General features: G+C 39.7%; 1 protein-coding gene and 1 pseudogene across 2 annotated transcripts; one reads left to right on the forward strand and one right to left on the reverse strand.

The window, feature by feature from the left end:
- Window positions 1-1,139: 1,139 nt before the first annotated feature.
- On the reverse strand, window positions 1,140-7,892 carry LOC306748572 (phosphoglucomutase-1-like; the record flags this gene model as incomplete). Its single annotated transcript, XM_079231753.1, has 11 exons — window positions 1,140-1,416; window positions 2,102-2,230; window positions 2,368-2,551; window positions 3,153-3,288; window positions 3,413-3,528; window positions 3,735-3,889; window positions 3,977-4,167; window positions 5,618-5,743; window positions 6,015-6,161; window positions 6,457-6,619; window positions 7,635-7,892. 11 exons carry the CDS (start codon window positions 7,890-7,892, stop codon window positions 1,327-1,329), a joined length of 1,695 nt encoding a protein of 564 aa, XP_079087879.1. The 3' UTR covers window positions 1,140-1,326.
- Window positions 7,893-9,988: 2,096 nt separating this feature from the next.
- LOC306750600 (tripartite motif-containing protein 16-like) lies at window positions 9,989-11,148 on the forward strand (annotated as a pseudogene). The gene has a single exon. The product of its transcript is annotated as a tripartite motif-containing protein 16-like (transcript).
- The last annotated feature ends 1,697 nt before the right edge of the window (window positions 11,149-12,845 follow it).

Below are 12,845 nucleotides of genomic sequence, written 5' to 3' on the forward strand. Positions count from 1 at the left end.
AGAAGGTGAAATGGTGTCTTTCATAATTCCATAATTTCCCCCTTTTCAGGGCCCTTGTATTAAGCATGCTGGCCCGTTGTCACACTGGGACACTTGAATCGAACATAATCATCACTATTAATGCCATTTGTAAGTCAAAAAGTCTGCAGTAAAGAAGGCATATCTCAATTTCGCTAACTGCATACACATGTATGATTCAGATGAACCAGAGTTAAACTCATTGTCGGCCTTTGGTTGTGTTTCAGTTGCATTGTAATATGGAGATGAAACCAGGAGGTACAGTGCTTCAAAGGGCATGTGTGATCACAGAGCTGGACCAGATGTCAGCGGACTGATGCTGTTGCTCTCCAGATGCATATTGTGTAGCCACCGAAGCTGGATACGTCTCTTTTAAATGGTTCCCTATGACAGCTTAAATGTCTCCTGCAAAAAATAAGAGATAGTTAAAGTAATGAACTACACTCCTCAAGGGACTGAAAGGTAATTCTGTTTATCTCTATTACCACGATATTCTCATGTTGCTTTGCTGTTGTTCTTTGTAATTTTCAGAACAGTCACTCCTGATATGGAAAGATGTTTTTGTGGCAATGCTTGAGCGAGCAGACTTGTCACTCATCCTCCAGCACCACACACCTGACTGCAATTTCAGGTTGTTATTTGCTAATAGGTTCCTAATTCCTAATTTCCCTGCATGAAAAGGAGTACAGATGATCCAAAGAATAATTGCAGGCTTCATGATAGGAAACAACCAGTTCTTTAATTTGGAAATGAGCACTGGGAGCATGTAGAAATGTGAGAAACTGTATGTTACTTTCTTATTTTCTTCAAAATCAACCTCTCAAAAATCTTCTGTACTACTTTACACAAAACCATGAAGCTCATATCCGGAGCGTGCACAGCCAGAATGATGTGAGAAAATGCAGTCATATTCAGAATTTCACAAAGGAAGTGAAACTGCGGTCAGGGCCATATTCATGATTAGTCATGATTAGCTGTTTGGATCACTAAGAATACAACTGGTTTTGAAACCATGCTGCTTTTGGCCAGTGACTCATTGAATTTAATTACAATATTGAAAAAAATCACAGATAACCCAAGTGAAATTTAAATATATACGTAAAAGACACAAAGATCACAAATGGCCCAAAAATAAAAAGCAGTTTAATGTCGAACAGAGGAAAACACTGAATATATTTTAGCCTAAAATGCAAACTGCTGCATGTTGTGCAGCTACACTTGGAATTGAAGCTCAGTTTATACAAAAGTCTGGAAAGAAAAACAAAGAGGGCATTAGTTTAGTGATGATGGAGTAACAAATGGGAGGAATCATGTGATGACTGATGGGCCACTTCGACCCGTCCTGAGATGGAGCTGCGAAATCTTCAGAGCGATGGTTGCCAGGGGTGCCAGCATCACCTATCCCAAACAAGAATGATATGGTTAGAGACACGTGCACCTGGCTGCCATATGCCACCGATGCATTTCCTCATTAATATTTACCCATGAGCAGGACAGAGTTGCAGATGCTACTTTTAAAAGCATAGCTTTGAAAGATACCAATTACTTCACACTGGAAGAAGTTGAACTACAGGAAAGTTACCCAAGGGGGAAATCTAGTTTGGTTAATGGTTCTCAAATGGGGGTACGTGAAGGCACTCCAGGGGTACGCAAGATTTAAAAAATATATATTTTGAATGCTTTGCACACTTTTTTGACTGCTATTTGCTCTGATATGTCAACCTTTTTTTCCTGTTCGCCACATAGCACTACACCTCATGAGATATGTTTCATGCAAATCATAACACTTTATGTTTGTTAGTATAGTGGACTATTTGGCCAAATGCTATATCCTTTATTGATCCCACAGTGGGGAAATTATTCTCTGCATTTTACCCATCCTTAGTAATTAAGGAACAGTGTGCTGCTGTGAGGCGGCTGGGGAGGAACTGGGGGTTCAGTGTCTCAAGGACACTTCAACATGCAGACTGTGGGGAGACCAGGGATTGAACCGGCTACCTTGTGCTTTCAGGACGACCACTCTCCGCATGAGCTACAGCCGCCATAAATTAGTCCTGAAATAATTTTAAATGAGATGTTTTACCTGTGTGTCTTCTAAGATTTGCTCCTTTTCGTAGCTGTCGATGTAGATTCGAACGGTCGCCACATCACAACCTGTCCCACTGAGTCTGTAGATGATTCGAGAACCATCAGAGAAGATAATCCGCAGACCCTGCAGTGAAAACAGCTCAGTGAAACTTTACAGCTGAGTAGCTCCAGAACGCAGTGACCACTGGTTACATCCAATAACTGTACACATAACAACGTTATAACTAAATGAATATGACTCAGTGTGTCATACCGTCATACCTGGTTCCTGGAGATGGTGCTGTCTACCGGGTCTGTGTACTCAAAGTTGTCTGCTTTTTCCACTTGGTAGATTTTGTCTTCCACAGCAAATCTCTGCTTCACAAAGGACTTGTCGACAATCATAATCTCCAAATCCTCCATCATCTCACAGGCTGCATCTATGTCTACGTTATCGTAGTCATATCTGGACAAAAACACAACAACTATTAACTATAAAAGTGCTTTATTGTTGCACGTTTGTATTGTACTATTTTGATGAAGAGGGTGAAAACAGCAACATTTTAGAGTAAATCAATCAAACTTTTTTGCCGCAATACCGTCCAAATGTATATTTATTTGTGAATTTCTCGTAATTCAGCAGGCAATATTTGTAAGACACCAGAATGGTTGTAATTATTTAATTTAATGTGATCCAATGGGCAGATATCATAAGGCTTTAGGTCATGATATATATGGTTGCAGTATATGTCCATAAAGGCAAATTAAGAATTTAGGAAAGGGCTGACAGCATCATGTTGTATTTTCATTTACTAGATAGACAGTTCAGGACTTGAAAGAATATGTAATGGCATATATGTTCCACTAGATGTCAGTAATGTTATTATATATCTTCTTAACATGTATCTGTATAATCAGTCCATTCTCCATCTTAATCAAATCAACAATGTACATTATGTCTACTTAGACAACACCATTGATTGTCTGTGCTTTGGTGGCTCTGATGGTTGGTGGAGTACAACTCTGAATGCACACAAATAAAGATCACAAATGCATCGACATCTCACCTGGTAAAGTAGTTCCTTCCGTATTTCAGCCAATGGTCCTTAAGGATATCCTCCACACTCTGCTTTCTAGTGGCCAGGATGGACAGCCATGCCAGCACAGACCAAAGCCCGTCCTTCTCACGGATATGGTCTCCACCTGAAAGAGGATATGTGATTAGGTCTACCGTGCACAGAAAAGAAAAGCATGATAATTAAACTAGTAAAAATACTAAGTTAATTCAAATGTTTTGATCTAATAACTTGCTGAATCAATACAGTACCTGTACCAAAGCTTTCTTCCCCACACAAAGACAGTCTGCCTGCATCCATTAGGTTCCCAAAGTATTTCCACCCAGTGGGAGTTTCATAGAGCTCTATTTGTGTTGCCTTGGCTACTCTGCAGGAAATACATTAAAAGAGTACAGTGAACCTTTGACACAATAAAAATAATTTACCATTGTAATCATGAATGTGTACTTTTGCATGTTAAATGAAATGATTTGATCTTATTCTAGTCTAGTTGTGCCAAAAGTATTGTAAGTTGAAAATCACTGTTCCATCAGCTGTGACAGTGATGTGAAACTAGTCTGGCTGTATTTTTACCTGTCTAAGGCTGCACTTGTGGGCATGCTGCGGGCGAAGCCTCTCACCCCTGTATGTTGGAAGTATGGGATGCAGAAGATGTTGTCAGCGATAACAGCCACAGAGTCCGGTGGGGTGACGAAGAAGCCATGTTTACCGAGGATCATGTTACGGTCCTAGAAAGCCAGACAGACACGGGTGAAAGGTTATGTTTATTGTATTTCAGAAAATCAAAAGAAAGAGACAAGTAATAGGACACGAACCCCATCACCATCAAATGCTGCACCAAAATCATACTGTCCATCTCTCATGCTGTCAACCAGATCTGCAGCATAGGTGAGGTTAGGATCTGGGTGATGACCCCCAAAATCCTCCAACGGAACACAGTTGATAGCAGAATTGCCAGGGCAGCCCAGCTCCTCACAGAGGATCCTCGTCACATACGGTCCTACCACTGGGAAGACCACAGAGGCAGTGATGAGAGAAGACTGCTATGACGACAATACGCTACTGAAGTACAACATTGTTTTGCACAAAGTGGCACTTTTAGCATTCTAAAACAACAAAGTAAATATTAAGCTACCGCCACAAGCTGGTGCTTAGCTTTGTACAAAGATAGGAATCAGGGAAACAGCTTGGCTCTGCCCGAAGGTAACACGATCTGACTGTCATCACAAATGAGTTATAACTTGTTAATTAATAGTGGAGCTATGTTTTGAGAGTGAATGAGATGGAGAGAAAGTCATGGGTCACAATGATAGAAGTGTGCCATCACGTCAAAATGTTTACCCTATTAATAACTATACTCATGACTTCCTATGAAGGGGTGGCGAGGGGGATGTGCAGACTGTTCACCCATTAGATTCAGTTTCAGTGTTTGGGGACGCTCCTAAATAGCTTTAGTAACATGATCATTATGAATCATTCCAAAGTCAACAGTTCCTATAACCCCATTCCACTTGTCCAGCGATATTTCAAAGCCTATAAGAACACTTGTTTATTGATGTTTTAAAATGATAAAAAAAACTATATAATATGTATCTGTATGTATACAGTATATACATACAGATATATATATGTATGCATGTATATATATATACATACACATGCATACATATATATATATATATATATATATATATATATATATTTATATACACTTGTTTATTGATGTTTTAAAATGATCAAAAAGCTAACAATATTTATATGTATATATGCAGTATATACATACAGATATATATAAATACATGCATATATTTATATATACACTTGTTTATTGATGTTTTAAAATGATTAAAAAACTAATAATATGTATATACAGTACATATATATATATATATATATATATATATATATATATATATATATATATATATATATATATATATATATATAAATATCCTGTATGTATTTACATTATATATTTACATAATTCATAAGCACTTGTGTCAATAGAGAAACAATGCACTAGCTGTGTAGATGTTCTGACGGCTGGTGCATCATATTTGACCATGAGCAAACATTTAAGGAACATGCTTTTCATGTTGATTTTCCTTAGAACCTATGACTCACTCTGAAAAACATTAACTTAAGTACTGCAATTAAATTGACTTTCATAACACTCATTTATATATAAAACATGATCATCGTATTAAACCTTTGTTATAAATTAGCTACACCTCGATCATTTATAACAGTAAAAATATAATGTATATTACCAATCACAGTGGTACTTGTACTACATACACGTTTGCATTTTTACAAAAACTAATAGTACTTTTTTGTACTTGTAAGTAAAAGTTAAAAATATATTTTAAATATTTTATAATCTGTCTGTCATTTGTTTTCAGAGCAACAGAGAATATATGGATGCGATTACATGCTCTTGGTAAATATCATCTCACCTCCATGCATGGCATCTAGTCTTATCTTGATGTGATTTTCACCAGATAGAAGCTCCTTCAGAGCAGCAAAGTCAAAGATGTTCCTCAACAAGTTAGCGTAGGATTCCACAGAGTCCACAATTTCCACTGGACACCACAGATGACAAACACAGTTGTATTTTGAATACATGAATTCACATGCCATCATAAACATTACAATGAACGATCACTGAAGGATGGCAAAAATGTGTCATATGACCTATTCACATAGTGAGTCAGATTTTACAATCTCTTTTGTAGCAAGTATCGCCGGGGAAAGTTTTCACCGCTCTAGTATTCATCCACCATCTTTTTTTTCTCTCTCATTGACTCCATCCTCTCCTAATTTGAAATGATGGGTTACAGACTAACGCATCACCTGTGAATGGTTTGAACTTGTTTTCCAGATCAAACATCTGTTTGCCCAGAGTTGTCAAATCCACATGCAGTCCAGGGCAGATGGCAAACTCCTCAATGGTCCTGCTGATCTGAAAGATCTTGTTTGTGACAGCTTCCTTGGCTGGGCCTGGATGCAGTAGAAAATCTATGATATTACATTTGATATTTTGTACTGATGTACTTTTCAGTATAGTGGTGATACCATTCAGGGTTGCTTGGGATATCTATTAGTAAAACCATACAGATATTCCGATGCACTTGGTCCCAGATCTTATGTCCAGACAATTCTCAAACAATATCTCATTACTGTGTCTGTGCCACATATCTGAATGAGGCCTGTACAGCCTTGTTAACTTCACTCGTAACACTATTTTTCACTTGGCTGATCCCCCTGCATTCCTCCTCCTCTCCAGTTACCATACCTCCATTTGCAGTATTGAACTTAATGCCAAAGTCTCCATCAGGTCCACCAGGGTTGTGGCTGGCAGTGAGGATGATGCCACCGATGGCTTTGTATTTCCTGATTACACAAGATATGGCCGGTGTGGACATTATCCCGTGGTGTCCAATGATCATACGACCCACCTGAGGAAATGTCACACAGGTGTGTGTGAGTTGGTTGGCATGAGTGTGTATCTTCATTTATCTGAGTGGGGAGGGGAGGGAATAGCACTGAATATCAGGTTTGGTGTGTCATGTTTCTTTACAAAGTACCTGCTACTAAACTTCCATTTAATGAACGGCAGTTATGGCACATCAAGAGCAAGTTATATTGTGTGTAAGTGTATTTTAAATCCCTCTAGCCATACTGAGAAAGCACCAGCAGCTCAAAGATTATGAAACTTAAGTCCTAGGACCATAGAGCGCTTATTACTGGTGCTGGCAAGAGAGCAGAAAACAAAACAGGTTGTATGCTTTTCTATTTGAAGACATCAGCCAGGAGCTGCAGTTACAGCAGCGGCTAGCAGGCTTTATGTTTGAAAGGCAGCGTTCATCCATTGATTCCTCAGAGTTACATTATTCTTCCGTTGTATTGCACTATATTGTCTCCTCTCACTGTCTTGTTGAATATGTAGAATATGTAAAAAATAAAAGCTATTTTAACATAAAAAGTGTGGTAGTTATATTGTAACACAACCAAATGTTTTAAAAAAGACAAATTAATATTATACGTATTATGCAATACAACTACCTTGATGTAACATGATATTTTTCTTTTATAATAATTCAACATTTATTTTATTGGATTTTGTTAACATTTGTAGAACCATAAATAGATAGATTATACCATAACATTTTAATTTCTATTTATGTCACAATATTATAATTATTCTTTTTTAATTCATTATATTTTTCTTATGACCACTGCCATGTCTCAAGGCTGCAAATTGAATTCCAAGACGACAAGAGGATAGTGCAACTAATGACAACAAAGCGATGTGAACAGGTGACACATGCATGCTTACACCCATCCTCATTCAAACACACATTTACCAGCATGCACATATAAACAAACACACACACACACACACACACACACACACACACACACACACACACACACACACACACACACACACACACACATGGTGACACTAACCCCGTTGGCAGCTGCCATCTGCACAATGACCTCAATAGCTGTTCTGTTGAAGAAGCGACCATCTCCTCCGACCACCACTGTTGAACCCTGTCGGTCCCGTAGGTCAATGGAGGAGAAGATACTCTGGATGAAGTTGTGGAGATAGTTCCTCCTGGACTGGAATACAAGGACCTTTTTCCTCAGGCCACTGGTGCCGGGTCTCTGGTCGGGGTAGGGTGCTGTCGGGATAGTCAACACCTGCAGAAGACTGTCGTCCATTGTTTCAAAAATGAGAATCCAACCTAATGCAACAGCAAAGAGAGCTACAACCTGTGTATAGAGGGAGATCCCCCGTCAGTTGACATGGGGAACCGCACACAGGGGAAGAATGGCAGTGTATAATCTTGACTCCTCCTGTTATTTCATGAGAAGTACAGGGTTACATTGGCACTTCTGAAGCCCAAAATAACTTTTCAAACCAATGTGTGTGCAGAGGCAGGGGGAGTAACTAAAGACGCTCCTTCACACATGTGCAGGGAGATCACTGTCAAGGCTGCAGGCCCAGTCACAAAGAAGTGTGAAGAAGAAGAAGTGTGTGTGTGTGGTGTGTGTGTGTGTGTGTGTGTGTGTGTGTGTGTGCGTGTGTGTGTGTGCGTGTGTGTGTGTGTGTGTGTGTGTGTGTGTGTGTGTGTGTGTGTGTGTGTGTTTGGGAGTGTCTGGATGAAAGTATTGAGGTGTTATGGGAGCTATTTGTCCATCAGTGAATGGCTGCAGCTGTGCTCAAAATAACAATGAGAGATGACATATTTCATTGGAGATGAGCTTAGGAGGGGAGGACATTTACCCTTTCTTAAAGCTGAGTCTGTGAACAAAGAGTAAGGAGCAATGAGAGAGTCATTATAAGCACATACTGAATCTAGATGTGGTTTTTATAAAGTATCTGCAAACAGAATTTGTCAAATCTAATTATACAGGCAGCACAATCAAATCCGCCTGAAGGGATCTGAATGAGACCGAACAACACTGCCCTCTAGAGTTTGTTAAGGGCTCCAACAACACAATACAAGACCCAGACCCAGTGCAATATTCTGATAGTTTTAGTAAGTCCCAATAGCACAAACATGCATCAGTGATCCATTTAAAAGACTTTGGCATCAAGATAAAGTTGGCGTTTTTAGTTCAAGGATGACATTAATCTCTGTTGACATAAAAAAAAGACCATTCTGTGCCAGTGCAATGTCAGAACCCCCATCAATCATCCGCCCATAATAACAAACAGAACATTATAGAAATCAGGGAAAAAACTCTATGGTTTTCAATATATTTTCAGCTCCGGATATGTAGACTTTAATGAATGCTAGCATTGTATTAGGTAACACCTTTGTTGATTCAAATTGATTCAATATAAAAAAAATATTTAAAAATAGAGTTTCCAAAGTGTTATCTATGGCTCCCAATCTTTTTTGTCTTAAAATGCCTCAAAATGAAACAATGTCTGATTGGGATGCCTTCATCATTCATTACAGATGTCAGCCACTGCTGTATATTGAGAGTCAACGTGACCCAATATTATGGCTGTATATTTTAATTGCTTCTCCATAACCGTTGATCTCTGAGATACAGTGAGTGAAGATATGATGTATGCTAACTCCTCACTGTATTTCTGTATTTTTCAGATTTCACATTAAAAGTTTTAGATGAATGACTTTCTACATCAACACTGTCAATTTCATCAAAAGACAAGGTGTTTCTTACTTTGAGGTCAGGGAACTATAGCAGGTACTCGTCCAGGTTCAGCAACGAGTCCACCAGTTTGTTGTGAAAGTCTTCCCACATTGCATCACAGTCCTGCTGCAGGAATCACATAACTCATGTTATCATAGCAACACATCAAGACTTTTAAATGATTCTGTAAGATCTACAAGGATCAGCATGTCTCGTTTGGGCTCTGGCAGCGAATAGCTCCTTTAGGCCATGGTTGTGTGAGAATTTCTTCCAAAAAGCACATGTTTGGAGCTTTACGGTTTTGGGTATATAGTGTCTTATTTGTAGATAGCGGAAGAAATGGGACTGTTCGAGAGAGTATTTGCTCTTCAGGCCCTCAAACAAGTCCATTGTTCCTCCTTCATAGAGTTTGACCAGTTGGTTCAGTTGGAGACCAGACCCCCCACCCCTCCCCATCTTGCTGCTGTCCATCACATGAAAGTGTGATAACTCCTCCCTTTTCATCTTCCTGTAAAACACAGGCAGCTCCACTCTGAACACATGTTGCCTTCTTTGGAGCAGAAACCTCATTCAGTGAAGATTAGTAAATGAACAGGAACAAAAAAGAGATTTTTAATTCAAACTCACTCAGTCTCAGCCACAAGGAGAAAATGCCGCAGAAAAGAGTTCAGCTGGACCAGAAGACCTTCTCTTGTTACATCTGTCTGGATCTATTGAAGGATCCGGTGACTATTCCCTGTGGACACAGCTACTGCATGAACTGTATTAAAAGAAGACATTCACACCAAGGCCTGTCCTGGTCAAAAACACTATGCTAGCAGATTTAGTGAAGGAGCTGAAGAAGACTGGACTCCAAGCTGCTCCTGCTGATCACTGCTATGCTGGACCTGAAGATGTGGCCTGTGATGTCTGCACTGGGAGAAAACTGAAAGCCTTCAAGTCCTGTCTGGTGTGTCTGGCTTCTTACTGTGAGAAACACCTTCAGCCTCATCTTGAATCAGCTCCATTAAAAAAACACAAGCTGGTGGACCCGTCCAACAAGCTCCAGGAGAACATCTGCTCTCGTCACGATGAGGTGATGAAGATTTACTGCCGTACTGATCAGCAGTGTATCTGTTATGTCTGCTTAATGGATGAACATAAAGGCCACAACACAGTCTCAGCTGCAGCAGAAAGGACTGAGAGGCAGAGAGAGCTGGAGGGGAGTCGGCTAAACATCTAGGAGAGAATCCAGGACAGAGAGAAAGACATGAAGCTGCTTCATCAGGAGGTGGAGGCCATCAATCTCTCTGATAAAACAGTGGAGGACAGTGAGAAGATCTTCACTGAGCAGATCCGTCTCATGGAGAAAAGAAGCTCTGATGCGACGCAGCAGGTCAGATCCCAGCAGAGAACGGACGTGAGTCGAGTCAAAGAGCTTCAGGAGAAGCTGGAGCAGGAGATCACTGAGCTGAAGAGGAATGACGCTGAGCTGCAGAAACTCTCACACAACCAGTTTCTCAACAGCTACCCCTCACTGTCACCACTCAGTGAGTCTACAGACTCCTCCAGCATCAACATCCATCCTCAGGGCTACTCTGAGGACGTGACAGCGGCTGTTTCAGGAGTCAGAGATAGACTACAGGATGTTCTGAGAGAGAAATGGAGACAAGTCTTACTGATGGTGACTAAAGTGGATGCTTTAGTGTCACAACCAGAGCCCAATGCCAGAGCTGGATTCTTAGAGTATTCACGTGAAATCCCACTGGATCCAAACACAGAAAACAGATATTTATCTTATTTTAGTCGCCCAGACATTTACTGGATGTGATCTGAGTAGAGAGAGTCTGACTGGACGTTGTTACTGGGAGGTGGAGTGGAGAGGAGGAAGAATTTATATAGCAGTTGTATACAAGAATACCAGCAGAAAAGGGGACGGGGATGAATGTCTTTTTGGTTTCAATAACACATCTTGGGCATTCAAATGTCTCAAAAACAGTTATACATTTTTCCACAACCGTGTCCACACTCCTGTCTCAGGTCCTCAGTTGTCCAGAGTAGGAGTGTACCTGGATCACAGTGCAGGTATTCTGTATCCTCTCTATTCTGGACTTTGTGTTTTTTCCTCTGGAGACACTGCTGAGTTGTGTAAACTGAAATAGACAGAATAGTCAGTTGAGGGTTAAACTCTGAGTTTGAACTCTTGAACACATTTAGTCTCCATGTTTCTTGCTGAGAGCTGATCATCTGAACTTCACTGAGCTCTAAATGTCTGATGTTTCTCGTCCACTGCATGTTTCTGAAGAAAGAAAGCAGCAGACCTTCATTTATTTGAGAAATGTCAGTTGTCTTGAGTTGACTCAGTGATTACATGATGAATAAACAAACATGAACAAAGTATTTTCTTCTTGTCTTCATTTCACGGTTTCACACAAAGCTGATGCATAAAATATGAAGCATTTAGAGCATTAATCAGTCAATCAAATGTCAATACATTTTACAGAAGATAAAAATAAAATGTAATCAGTGCTTTTATCTCACAAACAGCATTGTTACTAATGAAAAGTGATTATTAATATTATGTAGAAGTCACTGACAAAATATGTATTACACAATGTTAAATCATGGCTGTATCGGTAGTACTGAGGAAACTGAGGACATTCCCTCAATATTGTTGTGGGGATCAAAACATTTGTAGGAGGTAAAATAAATAAACAAATTTATACAAATTCTACTCTTTGAGTTTTTGAAGCTTATTGCTGATGCTTTTTTTTATCCGTATGAAGTCAACTTGTTTTTGACACAAAATCTGAAAATGGAGACATGCGATCCAACAAAAGTTGGTTTGCTGCAAAACTCAGGCAGCTGGCCAGGCCAACAGAAGTAGGGACAGGATCCTGTTCAACCAGACCAGAATCACAATGACAAAAGGAGATCAGGTTTGGCAAAGAGGAGTTCCACTGAAAGGTTGGGAAACAGGTTTTCAGCCAATGACACTGTGTCAGGGTTGAGAGGCCTGCAGGACTCCACCAACTACAGGAGACCATCCCCCCAAACGGACAATCATCAACTGGCTGACGACCTGAATGTGTTCTACTGCAGATTAAAAATGGGAGGTTTGATATTGGCCTATTCTTTTTCATTATTTCGGGGTCCAAACTAGCCTTCTATAGGAGTGGTTTAATAACTGCAGTTTTTAAGGCTTGTGGGAAGACACCCGAGAGAAGGGATGCGTTTATAATTTGTAAAAGATCAATGGTCATGCAGTGTGAATCATTTTTTGAAAAAGTGTGTTGGTAGAATATCCAAGCAGCAGGTGGATGTATTCAGATGTTGTATAATGTCTTCTAGGCATATTTGAATGGATATAAATGGATGGATTTAAAGATGGGGACAACACATATCCTGCGGTTGGTGTGGAGGCAAAGGATGCTTTTTATTTAAGTTAATAAGTTCTATAGATTTTTTTTTCATATCAATTTGATGAAAATACCCCACTAGAGAGCTCACCGTATCATATTACCACAC

This window comes from Taurulus bubalis, assembly GCF_910589615.1.
Source record: "Taurulus bubalis genome assembly, chromosome: 1".
Classification (NCBI taxonomy): Eukaryota; Metazoa; Chordata; class Actinopteri; order Perciformes; family Cottidae; genus Taurulus; species Taurulus bubalis.